Source organism: Aythya fuligula, chromosome 13 (assembly GCF_009819795.1).
Source record: "Aythya fuligula isolate bAytFul2 chromosome 13, bAytFul2.pri, whole genome shotgun sequence".
NCBI classification, from domain to species: Eukaryota; Metazoa; Chordata; class Aves; order Anseriformes; family Anatidae; genus Aythya; species Aythya fuligula.
Window position 1 is genome coordinate 1,321,654 of NC_045571.1, and position 13,953 is coordinate 1,335,606.

General features: G+C 39.8%; 1 protein-coding gene across 9 annotated transcripts in view; it reads right to left on the bottom strand.

Annotated features, from left to right (window-relative positions):
• The window catches only part of TENM1 (teneurin transmembrane protein 1), a 908,570-nt gene that overhangs the window by 91,557 nt on the left and 803,060 nt on the right, over positions 1-13,953 (bottom strand). For 8 of the 9 annotated variants that reach the window (XM_032196349.1, XM_032196354.1, XM_032196351.1 and 5 more), the window contains one exon: positions 12,227-12,373. The exons of the other annotated variant lie outside the window; for it this stretch is intronic. In XM_032196349.1, coding sequence (XP_032052240.1) covers positions 12,227-12,373 — 147 coding nt within the window. The remainder of the gene's footprint in view (positions 1-12,226; positions 12,374-13,953) is intronic. 9 annotated transcript variants of the gene reach the window in all.

Below are 13,953 nucleotides of genomic sequence, written 5' to 3' on the forward strand. Positions count from 1 at the left end.
GGTGCTTGAGCGAGTCCAGAGAAGGGCAATGAAGCTGGTGAGGGGTCTGGAGAACAAGTCCTACGAGGAGTGGCTGAGGGAGCTGGGCTTGTTCAGCCTGGGGAAGAGGAGGCTCAGGGGCGACCTTATCCCACTCTACAGGTACCTTAAAGGAAGCTGTAGCGAGGTGGGGGTTGGTCTATTCTCCCACGTGCCTGGTGACAGGATGAGGGGGAATGGGCTTAAGTTGCACCAGGGGAGTTTTAGGTTGGATGTTAGGAAGAATTTCTTTACTGAGAGGGTTGTGACGCATTGGAGTGGGCTGCCCAGGGAAGTGGTGGAGTCACCATCCCTGGAGGTCTTTGAAAGACGTTTAAATGTTGAACTTAGTGATATGGTTTAGTGGAGGACTTGTTAGTGTTAGGTTGGACTCAGTGATCTTGAGGTCTCTTCCAACCTAGAAATTCTGTGATTCTGTGTGATTCTGTGATTTACATACATGCTTAATTCCGGGTGGGTGTTTCTCTCTAGTCTTTAACACTGTATCACCTCATAATGTCCCCACAGAACAATGACAAAACAGAAGCTCTGAACTAAGTGACTGTGGAAGAGCAGGACTGCACTACACACTTGTTAGTCCACCAAGTGCATGACCCACCCTGTGCAGCTGATCTCTCTAATAGACCTTCACTATCCCTACTGTCTATTCATACCTGTGAATAATATTCACTAACCAGTCTGCAATAACACAATCTGAAATGTTATCCAAGTCTCATAAGCATCCTTACTGTAGTAATAATTATAATAAAAAGATCCTTGTTGCAGTTTTCTGACTTTTATTTAAGAACTACAATAGTTTTATATGTGCTTTAAGATGTTTATTTTCATTTATTGGTCATGTTACTAGAATGATCCAAAAAGGAAGAATCATGACTATAGTCCTTTTGCAGTTGGTGATAAACAAACCCCCATCCTGATGCAGGCTCTGTCCCAGTGACCTGACAGGTACAGTCTTCTCCATGGATGTTTGCCCAAGGAAAGCAAATATGAGAAATGAAAACAAACCTATTTCTCCTCCCTCCATTCTTCAAGCATGAACAGGAGAAATAATTGATTTTTCAAAAATCTACATTTCTTCAGGGACAAACTTACAGCTCTGTTTGGGGGTGAATGTAATTTACTTAAACATCCAAATCTTGTGATTAGAACAGTGAAGCACTGAAGTAAATTTAAATTAAGCACCTAAATAAATTTTAAAATTGGACTATTGGCATTTAATTCCATCTACTGGCAGCTTAGATGTCCAAATTGCCTAAATTACATACTCTACCAGAAACAGTCAGACTTAATAAGGTACGTTGAAATGCCCAAGTATCTCCTTAAACATCCATTTTATGATTTACCAGTTGCTAACTTCCTTGGACTGACAAGCACAGTAATGCATATACAGCAAGATTAAGGCATCATATTTTTTAACCTTCAAAAAAAGACATCTCTTCTTTGTATTTTTAACAAGGTCAGTCTGTATTAATGTGGAGTCATCATATCACTGTATGGATTTCCCTTGTGTTAAAATTGGAATGCTACAGCATCAACATACTGTCAGACATTTTCACTTCAAACTTTGACTTTTCCTACTCTGTTCATACCAACACTTCGTGTCTATAAAACCCTACCTCCTCAGGGCAAACTGCATTATCAAAGCTGCTGTAGCTTTGTCATTGACTTTAATGGGCGCAAGACCAACCCTCAGACAGCTCTGCTCTTTTCTCAACAGAGCACGCTGCACTGTGTGAGTACTCAGTAAATAACAGCATAAAATATTCACTTCGAAAGGAAAGAAAAAGCCCTTCATCTGAACAAACAAGTATAATGTAATGGGCTTTCCTGGAATCTGAAAATCCTTGCCTGACCTTGAACAAGGTGATTGTTTGGCTACACAAAAAATATTAACAGATCCATCCTATTGCAGCTGGGAAATCAGATAGATCAGGCTAGTTTGTGTAATGATGAGCCAAAGCAACTGTAGATAGCTAACAGCAATAATGTGAGCACTTCAGGTCTGGCAAAGCTGGCATAGCTACAGGTCAGTGCTTTTGCATTCCCCCAGTCCTGGAAAACAACAGGCATATGCCAGCACTGGGAGAAGAGCTTCACAGGGCAATGTTGAGTTTATTGACTTTGAGTGTAATAGTCAATTTATATTAAAGAAAACCTAAAATGCTATTGAAATCTGCATGAAATCAGCAAGCTGAAACAGTAAGGGACCTCCTGTCTAAACAAAGGCATACATGAAACAGATGGAGGAGTTAGCAATACGAAGCCAGGGGGCTTGCATTGTGTTCTGACAGGAAAAAAAAAAAAAAAGTAAAAAAAAAAAAAGTTTTTTTGGGGTTGAAACCTCAAAAGCAAGCTTGGAACTGCAAAGAAAAAAAAAGTCTTCTTATTGTTTCTCCTTTTTTTTTTTTTTGTCCAAGGAATGAAACACAATATTCTTAACAAGTGAACTGAAAAACATCAAATTACTACCATGTTCTCCAAGTCTGTAAATATTAAAGATTTCTACCAGACTTGAAAAGACGATGAAGGAAATAAAATCCTTTGCTTTTACTCTGTACTGATGAAGATTCCCATGGAGGCTCTGATGCGGTTAGATGTAACCACTCAGGACAGATCTCTGCTGGTAAATGGCTGCAGCAGTGACAAGTCTTCTTCAAAGAGCCCAGGTATTTTCTGGAAGGAACTAACTTCTAAAAAGCTGACTACTGTCTACCTGGGAAATTTGAAAAACATTGGTTGGGCAGAATAAGTACTAATCGTGAAAAAGACATACTTATTCCAGAATAACAGCATCCATGGGGAAGCTATTTTGGAGTAATTCTGCTGTAGCTACTCTGATTAATTTTTTCCTTGTCAACAAGCTATTAGGTGTGGGAACTGAGCTGACCTGATTCTCTCATTTATGTAAGAAGCAAAAGTGAAAATTCACATAAGTATTAGAATCTGAAGATTTCCTTAGAAGAGAAATAGATATTGAAATGACAATTAAATACTTTACAATAGCTTCCTCTAATGGAATCCTCATTGTCTTTTGCATCGGTCAACAGCTTACATGCTTGGCAACAAGCACTCTGCATACATGCTGTATACATAAAGAAACCAGGCAAAGGGGAAGCAGTTTTCCATTTTCCAGCCAGGCTCTATTTTCATCTTTTCGTTGCAAAATGACTATCTTACAAACTCATACAGATTCTGCTAATGGAGTTATTTTGGCTTCAATTACTTGCACCTGGTGTCATCTTCCTCACCAGGCTCTCAGGGCTATGAAAGGGTGTTTCCCTCTATTGAGGGTGTGAAGTCCTAGAAGCCTTTCTGAGTAATCCAGGGTGGTATTTGTCCTAAAAGCACCATGAATTTATGTACTGCAGCTATTTAAGAATTTTTAACTAGAATTGTCACAATAGCACAACTTTAGCTTTTTCTCCAAACAATCAAACAGAATTTAGAAAAAGAAAACAGGTCATGTGAAACTGAAAAATATTTTTCACTCTTTGCTGAAGTAAAAGAATAAAATACCTACTTTGGGGGCAATGTGGAACCTTTAATCCAAAATAAATTGTTTGTTCCACATTAGGCTCATTGAAGCCTTGTTTTAACTTAGAGGAATTAAAAAAAACTAACCCCCCAAACAAACATTTCACGTTGAACACATGCACGTGAACTGTTCTGAGATTTCGGAACAGAACTATTCCAATACAAATTATTGAGGGCATCTTGTTCCAGCCTTTGCACATACATAGCTTGTCTTATTTGGATTGAGTAACACAGAAAAGTGAAGATATACAGGTTTAAGCCTCCACTTGCAGAGTATTTCCTAAATCAGATATTCCTGCCTCCTATAAATGTTCTCTTTAGCTATTATTGGGCTGTTTACTACCGTAATTCAGCATGATGTCCGTTAAAAGAAACTTGGTAAACAAACTGGTACAGAATCACAAGTTACATATGGAGGCAGTTTATGACAACACAAATCATGTTAGTAAGTATATGTGAGGATACCATTTCCAACAAGCCAATCATATTTAAAATGAGATTTTTAATCCAGTAGAATAACCCAGAAAAAAAAAAAATCTTGTTTATAAGCTCTTGTTTATAATCGAACTCATTCACTTGAAAATGCTACAAATGCCTTATTTTCAATTCTCAACCAATGGTCACATTTTCTTTTAGTTAAGTTTTCATATCAGGAACCAACTATTAAAAGCTCAGTGTGTTAAGAAAACAGAAGGGTTTCTATTAAATCTCAGGAGACAACAGTAAAGAGTATGGACAAACCACTACAAATAGCAAAAACTGTAATTCATACAGCAGGGGAGCCTGCATGCTGAAGTTTTTACTGACAATTACAAACAGTGCATCACAGCATAGGTGTAGGCTAAAATGCATAACAGGGGTGTAAATAACTTAGGTTTGTTATTAGTGTTTTAAAAATATATTTTATATAAAAGGCAGTCAGGGACCTTCACAGTGATTATATAATAAAGTGATTCAGATTTTGGTGAGACAAATTTTAAATTCACGGGACAGCAAGTGTTACAGTTTCACAACTTAACAGGTACCTTGTTCTGTAAGTAAGAGGTAATGACAGACTTTTCTTTTTTTTTTCTTTTTTTTTTTTTTTTTTTTTTACAGTAAACTAGACAATCAAAATATTTTTAATATTACTGCTAAAATCAAATCCAGAAAGACCAACTTGATGATAAAAAGCACTTCATAGAACTCTTAAATAATTTAAACAACTTCAAAGAGAGGGCAGAGCATGCTAAAACAAGCTGCTCTCTTTTCAGTCACAGCACTCCTCCCCGCACTGCTGTAGCAGTGTTAGGACAAGATTTTCCCATTCCTTGCTAGTGAAGAGATCCTTTTGGGAAACTTTCAATAAAGAATTATATTATTATTTACCGTGTCAGGAATTTGTGTCAATGTAATCACACAATGTTGTTCAACAAACAATATAAACTTTCTTGGTTACACAGTTTTTTTTGGTATTTAATGTGGTAGGAAGAAGATACAAATATGATGAAATGAACTGTATGGAGTTCTATGGATCCGCTTCTTCCTTGGTTACTCTCCAAGAGCCTAACTATTTGCTTACCAGATTTGGGTAAATCACAGAGTCACAGAATCACCTAGGTTGGAAGAGACCTCCAAGATCACCTAGTCTAACCTCTGACCTAACACTAACAAGTCCTCCACTAAACCATATTGCTAAGCTCCACTAAACCATATTGCTAACTAAGAGAAAGACCATGGAACAAGAACAAGTCAAATATTTGGGGCCTGGTATGAATATCTCTATGCCATCTACTTCTCAAATCCTGGCTTTCCTAGTCTGCTCTTCTACCCTTGAATCACTTGCAATTCAGGGCTGCAAATACAGGGAATGTCACAGTAACACACTGCTGAAAACAGGTTGGTGATCACAGTTGGTACCGGTTTTCTAGGTGGAACACCACAAGGACATTGGAGAGGCACCAGGGAGATCACCAAGAAGGAAGCAAAGAACAAAGCAGTTCCCGCTGCCGCAGCATTACCTCCCCCAGCTCACCAGTGCAGCCTACAGCAACTTTTCGCTACAGCTTCTTTTCTACTAAACCACTGAGAAGCTTTATTGACTGGATAAGGAAATGATAAATTCAATTGAACTCTACCTCCCACATTACTGGGTTCATTACTTCATTTAATAAACTACCCCTATCATCAAATGCTGGCAAGCAAAATGTACACAGGAGTAATATTTAAAATTGCCATTTTTCTGCTGTAAAGTTCATAGAACACAGTTCTCACCTCTTCAGGCTTTGTCACATGTGGAGAAGGCACTGCTAACTAACCTACTGTTAACTACAGTAGGTTTGAAGTTCTCTGGTTAACACCAAAACCAGAACGCTACAAGTAGCAGCCTATATGAATCATAGAATCATAGAATCATAGAATATCCTGAGTTGGAAGGGACCCTTAAGGATCATCAAGTCCAACTCTTGACACCGCACAGGTCTACCCAAAAGTTCAGACCATGTGCCTAAGTTCACAGTCCAATCTCTTCTTAAATTCAGACAGGCTCGGTGCAGTGACCACTTCCCTGGGGAGCCTGCTCCAGTGTGCAACCACCCTCTCTGTGAAGAACCCCATCCTGACGTCCAGCCTAAATTTCCCCTGCCTCAGCTTAACCCCGTTCCCGCAGGTCCTGTCACTGGTGTTAATGGAGAAAAGGTCTCCTGCCTCTCGACACCCCCTTACGAGGAAGTTGTAGACTGTGATGAGGTCTCCCCTCAGCCTCCTCTTCTCCAGGCTGCACAGGCCCAGTGACCTCAGCCGTTCTTCGTTCTTCGTACGTCTTCCTATATATGCTTATGCTTTACTTGCATATACATGTATGCAGACATATTCACAAACATATGTTACTAAGAAACACACATGCTCACTCTCATGATAATTAGGACCATCCCCAAGCAATATATTGTATTTAGTATTAATAATACCAATGCCTTTCGCTTTCACTGCTTCAGAGCAACCCAGCAGTGCCTGTGTCAGTGCTGTACCTCTCCATACAGATCCCAATTAATGCAAGGTAGGGATGAAGCTGTGAGAATGAATATCTAGAACATTTGCACAGAAAGTAAAATGAGCTGTAAGTTTCTCCTTTCGGTAAGCAGATTTTGTTCTCTGAGCTCCTTATGCAGGACAACATAAAACACTCGATACCAGAACTCTGAACTCTTGAGGGATTTGGGCTTTTCAGTAGTTACACTCTCACAGTCAATTGCTGAACACTGCTGTGATTTCTGAAAAAAAAATAATTCCACAGGAGTCTTCAACTTATATTTGCTTGCTTGCTTTTACAGTTTTCAAATAAGCATTAAACAATGCCTGTGCCAACTTGTTTCACTGCAGGCTCAGTTAAGCCCAATTAGGGTTGCTAGGAATCTGAGCAAACTGAAAAAAGAGGAACTTTGGAAGAGACTAAGCAACAGCAACATTGATGAGACTCTACTGCTTATTTGTATGCATTAATCCAAGTGGCTTCTAAAATTTTAGCCGTAATACATAGCATGCACCAAACAGTGAAGCTGTTAGCAGAGAATGCTGGTGTTGTGTAAGTACAAACCCACCCTTGGGTCTGTGGAAAGGCTGCACAGAGTTTTTTGTTCAATGGGCAACAGTGGTGTTTGGCCTTCCATACACAGAAGACTACAAATATATCAAGGTATGATTTTCAGAAACTAGGCATCCCTGGGGAGCCCTCGCTGCTCAGCAACAATGAAAACCATTCCCATCAGTATTATTTATATTGTGTAATAATAGCATATTACTTATATATGGACTCAATATCCCTGTGATGAATAGGTTATTAAAATACCAATGGATAGGTCAGGAATACATCAATATTTTAGCAGCGCTGGCTATCTACCAAGGCTATGCTGAATCATATGTTTTCTTGTGCATGGAAAAGCCTGGAGAAAGCTGCAATAACTGTCTGAAGTGACTGAAGGGATATTTGGAAGGGAATTCAAAGCCTTCAGTAAATAGTATTTTCCTTAAAAACAGTCAATATTGATTCATGAAAGAAAAAGAAGATGAAAAGTGATCCAAGCAAACTTAAAACAGAGACCAGTACCAAATAAATTAAAGGGAATGACAGGCTGCACCTTTGACCTTAAGACAACAACCTGTACATGCAAGAACAATGTAGGAAGAGTAGCTGCAGGGGGGTTGAAAGGGCAGTGAGCTCAGCTGCATGCTGGTGCTGAGCACCCTGCACGTCCTAGTGCTCAGCCTCTGCAGCCATGGGACATGGATGCTCATGTGCACAGAGCTCAGCAAAGCATTTCCAAGAAGTCTCCTGCAGCTACTGAAGTTTCCAAAGAGAGTCTAAATAATGGCAGGACAGGAGAAAATGAGCTGCTTAAATGAGCTGAACGCTCATCTTATAAACTGAAAATGAAATCATGTCAGTCATGACAATGAAAGACTGAGAATAAGAAATGGGGAATCCTGCAAAGCTGAGGAAAGCCATGGCAAGGGAAAGGCATACCTCACTATAAAGGACATCTGCTCGACATCATGGCATTATTTAATGGACATCACCCTGCTAACAGACTGCAAATGTACTCCACAAGAGCAAGTACAAACCATGTCGTCGTACATCTGTTCTAATGCTAAGACCTTTCCAATGATATTTGTAGTGATATTTGAGCAGGTAAACATGCCCTTAAGTCTGCAAGAAGGAAAAAGCTAACAGAGAATTATTGAGAGGGAATGGCAAAGACAGCTCTGGTACAGTCAGGGCACAAGTACTGTGCATACTAACAGGGCTCTGAAAGAAACAGTGCTCTCTCTCCCTGCTCAGGAAAGTGTTTCTGCATGTGTTTAACCTCACCACCATGGATAACTCAGTGCTTCATTGTTTGCAGAGCTGGAATCCGTAAATATGCTTGTGGCTGATGTTTATAGTAGTGCAGCAGTCCTTGAAAGAAGAAATCAAAGCTTCCTCCTTCCCAAAGCTTTTGTGCTGTTGCTACAGACCACACAGTAATGCTAACACTTCCCCATGCTAAATAAATTACACTAGTTGATCCCTGCAGTTGGAACTGCTAGAACAAGTATTCTTCTGTATTTCTATATTAAAGTTACACATTTTTTCTACCATGTATTTGAATGTATTTTTACATAGTAAAAATTTTAGGGTTCCAGTCTCTGAAAGTAGCATATAATAAATCAATTGGAAGCTACAGAAAATTATCATGCTGCCTAACTCCTGGAAGTAGAGTTTGTTTGAAGTTATATTTATTCAATACTACCACAACTTTGTTCTTTGGTTATGACTTCCTCCAAATGAATTCAAAGCATAAAACATCTCTTAAGGACTGATACACAAAAGCTTGATTTAAACATAATTGGAATAAATAAGACCTTTCCTAGGTAAGAATACCACGAGATGGACTGTAGGTGGCACTAAATTAGGTCTGGAGCATGACCTTTCAGGCTACATGCTGCTGACTGACTGATCATATGGTAACAGCTTCAGCAGCGACTACCTGTCAGTGGAGTTTTGGAAACTCAGCTAAGTGCATGCTCTCAGCTCACCACAACTGCAGGCAAAAACGTAATAGCTTTCATCTTTATAAGCCTAAATGAGTTATGGAGCTTGATGGATGGGAACTCGTTATGCCACCGTAATACTCTCCTAGTCCAAGGCACAACCTCCCGGCAAGTAGGGCTTAACAGATAATGTCATGTCTCCTTCCTAATTTCTGTTTTTATATATGTATACAAACTCTGAAACACTAGGAATCAGCTTCTGATTTCACATTAACTTAAAACTGGTGTAACTTCAATGACTTTAGGGGAATTTTTCTAATTTACACTTATGCGAAATCAGGTCTTATGAACTTCATATATAAAGAGAAGTGGTTTTAATATGTAGATATAATTTCCTTTTCTTATATAAAATTGATTGCAAAGGAAACTTAATTACATTTAGCCCATCTGTAGTTGTCAGATTAATTAAATATTTCTCTCTGCACTTATCTCTAATTGTAATGTCAACAGAGCTGTCCTAGTACGTTATGTTGCCATTAAAAAAGAAAAAGAAAATTACTTTAAAAACCTGCAGTGAAATGATGTTAAGTCTGCCTTAAACTGACAAATTCAAGGAGATTTAGAGTTAAGACTGCCAGCTCTTTCAGTAACTCACCATTACTGCAGAATATACATGTAAAGCATAGAAAATCACAATACAGAGCTGTTTATATACAGCCGGTTCACAGAGTGTATCAGAAAATGGTTTACACACATTACAGAGAAAACAGAATTTTTGTGGGCAGGTTTAAGAAGGTATGCAAGTGAGTCAGTGGCTTGGACAGCAGGCGAGAGTACGAGACAGATGGGAAAGCAGGTGGGGGGCAGTGATCCCAGCTGTGGGACCTTGTGTGAAAGGGATACACAGTGGCATAGAGGAGCCGGGAGAGTGGGCAGAGACATGGCTGTCAGCGGCCTTGGAAATAAGGTAAAAAAGGAAGGGTGAGGGAGAAATAAGGCAATTTTGAATAGGATTCAGAAAAGAGGATGCTTTTGCCAAAGGACAGTGTGGTATTAGAGCCCACAGGAAACAAAATCAGAAGGTCTCAAAATATATCTGTAAATGAGGAATCATCACTGAGTCAGAGTGTTTCTATTGAGGTCCCATAGTGACCTCAGCTCTTGGCCCGCAATCAAGCCTAGTTTATCAATGACCTAGAAGAAAACAGACAATCATATTAACTTTTGACACGATGTTAGGCCATGAGACCTCACCCAAGACACTGAGATGGTCTGTAAGCATGACACAGTAAAATAGACTACATTTCAACACATTCCAGTATACAGTCTAAGGAAAAAAAACGTAAGCATGTTTGGGGCAGATGCATTTATACACTGAATGAGAAACCTGCACAGCTTCAGGAAAGGGGGCAAGCCTGCTGTGAAGGATGGTAACAAGTGAAGAATAGGAAAGCAATAGCCCTTCTTGACTGTCCAGTAAATCAAGTGTTCCTAAAAAAGATTGGAAGAATACTTAATCTGAAAACAGCCAATGAGGAATATTATGACTTTTCTGCCACTGGAAAGTTTGAAATAAAGACTGGATGTTTATCCTGAAAAAACACATTAGAATGTACTAGAATGAACTTCTGGAAATGAGGCAAAAACTAATCATGAAAGAAATGTGTTTTTCCCACTAATCCTAAAATTTACACAGCTCTGAAATGAATCAAGGCTACAGAGATCAGAGGTAGGGAGCACCTAGCAGCAAATGACCTGGTTCAATTGGTGGAAAAGAGTGAGTGATTATTTTAGCACAGGACTCTCTTTATAGTACTTTCAAAAAATTATTTATGCATTATCTTCTGCATTAGCTTATTCATCAGTCATTCAAATATAGGTCCGGATAATTGCAAGAACTGTGCTGTGTCTCAAACGTAACATTAAGAAACAGATTAACAATAACAAAAATAATCTCTGAATGTATGCTTTATGTTTGCAAATACATTCACTTATATTAACATAAGAGTAAATTGAGGATGCATTTTGACAGGCATGGACTATTAAGATAGTGTTTTTCATTTGCCTATCCATTGGATATCTCTGTACATGAGGTATAGTGGGTATAGTGGAAAGGAGGTGAAAGAAATCATAGAATCATAGAATATCCTGAGTTGGAAGGGACCCTTAAGGATCATCAAGTCCAACTCTTGACACCGCACAGGTCTACCCAAAAGTTCAGACCATGATTTCTTCTTAAATTCAGACAGGCTCGGTGCAGTGACCACTTCCCTGGGGAGCCTGTTCCAGTGTGCAACCACCCTCTCTGTGAAGAACCCCCTCCTGATGTCAAGCCTAAATTTCCCCTGCCTCAGCTTAACCCCGTTCCCGTGGGTCCTGTCACTGGTGTTAATGGAGAAAAGGTCTCCTGCCTCTCGACACCCCCTTACGAGGAAGTTGTAGACTGTGATGAGGTCTCCCCTCAGCCTCCTCTTCTCCAGGCTGAACAGGCCCAGTGATCTCAGCCGTTCTTCATACGTCTTCCCCTCCAGGCCTTTCACCATCTTCGTAGCCCTCCTCTGGACACTCTCCAACAGTTTCATGTCCTTTGTATACTGTGGTGCCCAGAACTGCACACAGTACTCGAGGTGAGGCCGCACCAGTGCAGAGTAGAGCGGGACAATCACCTCCCTTGACCTACTAGCGATGCCGTGCTTGATGCACCCCAGGACACGGTTGGCCCTCCTGGCTGCCAGGGCACACTGCTGGCTCATATTCAACTTGCTGTCTACCACGACCCCCAGATCCCTCTCTTCTAGGCTGCTCTCCAGCGTCTCATCGCCCAGTCTGTACGTGCAGCCAAATGACTTGTTAAAAGGGGTGGTTTTTTATTATTATTTATTTTATTATTTTTTTTTTCCCAGAAAACATTCAAGTGCTAGAATGATGGGTGTGGCATATACATATATTCTGCCTTGAAGAACACCTAACACACAGGTATATTCCCTCACTGCACTGGTTCAGATCAAGTCAGTGGAGCAACCGTCTTGTGTAAACAAACACAACATCAGCAGTCTGTGATAAAAAGGAAAACATACACCAAAACTATAGATTCATGTGGGAATTGAGGATGTGACAAATAAACAGAGACATGAATTATGTATCATACCTCCATCATTGTCCAGGTTATCTCCACACACCATTTCCATGACAACGTTACATCCTGAGCCACTCCAGCCCACTTGACAAACACAGTGCCATCCATTCTGATCAAGAGTGCACCTGCCATTTCCATAACAGAGACCTGGGCAGCCATCTAGAAGAAGTAAAAAAAGCAAAAAGCAAAAAAAAAAAAACCCAAAAACAAAAAAAAATCTCCTTCATCATGGAGGAATTTTCTTCTCATTTTCTTCTCTTCTTTTAAAGTTGCAATTATTCAGTAACACTCTTTAATGTAGTATTACACTTGCTGCCTTCCAACAACAGCAACACAGATCCTTTGCAAGCCATTCATACTCTTACCTAAATATGGAAAAATCCCCATCCTGCTCACTCTTTTTGCTTGCCCAGAAATCACTTCTCATTGAGAAATGAGGATTTTTTTAGCATGTGCACATGAAAAAAAGTATGTACATGTGTAAGAAATTACTTAACAGCCCATCCCTGTATCCATCCCTTTCTCTGTGTATGGAAAGATGTATAACACAAGAGAATGTATATACACGCACTATACTCAATGTTGCTATCAAAGGTATACATGGAAAATATTATTTAAATGACAAAGTGGCATTTTGGAACATAAGCCTATACACTGCAGGGAGTGGAGGTGATCTTTTTATTCTTACCATAAAGATTGAGATGAATGAGAAAAAGGCAATTAGATTCATTCTACAATGCAGTAACTCTTCCTACAGAAGGAAAACAAGGGAGCATTTCCTTTCAAAGTCCATTTCTACCTCCTTCGCATTACAGACGATTCAAATATGACAAACGCTTGCCCTTCAGTGGTTCTGGTTCTATATCAAAACTAGAGCAGCGACTGCAGCATCCCCTGGATTGTATGCCTTTAAGCTCTGAATTAATAGTAGTTTGGACATTTTCAGCTAGATCTCTTGCCTATAACAGTGACTGAAGAGTCGTCTCTTGGATGTGTACACTCATGTCCTGCTTTCATAGATTAGTGCCAACACAGACATTTGTCAAATCCTCACCATATCACACACGGAGCCAAAGGGCAATGGATAAAGCCCATCTTAACAATGCAAGCAGCACCCCTCCTAAGTGTTCTCCTCTCTCTTTGGTAGTATGGATTTACAGGACTCAAATGCTCTCCTGTACTTGAGAGTGAATATTGACACTTAGGTGTTACCGGGGGAATTTGTTTTGAGGAAGAAAGAAAAGGCCTCAGAGATGCTCCAACAGGACTTGGAAGAAGCTGACCAGAGAGTCAGAGAATATTTACAAGTGATCTGGTGGGTTGCAGCTTAAACACCAGAATGTAGCACATTTCCCAGCAACTTCACACTAGACACATCATCTCTCTCCTCCTCCGAACAGTTTATCTACCACATCTGCAAAAAAGGAGAGAGGAGAGTCTGAGCCTCCTGCTAGGAGGAGCTGGAGACAGGTGGCATCATTTTGTCACACTGGAACTCACTGCTTTAAAACAGCATGAGGTCAGCAACCACCAGATATACCATAAAACCCTATTATTTGCCTCTTCTGTGGAGCTGGGAGAAAGGATGGGATTTGTCCTCTATCTAAAGAAACTTCAAACACAACTGACAAAAAAAATGTATTTTTTTCTTCTCACAGAAGACAGGATCAACACATTTTTTTTTAGCAAGTCCTCAGCTCTGTCATTACTTTGGAATGGCAAGTAAGAGCAAAAACCTG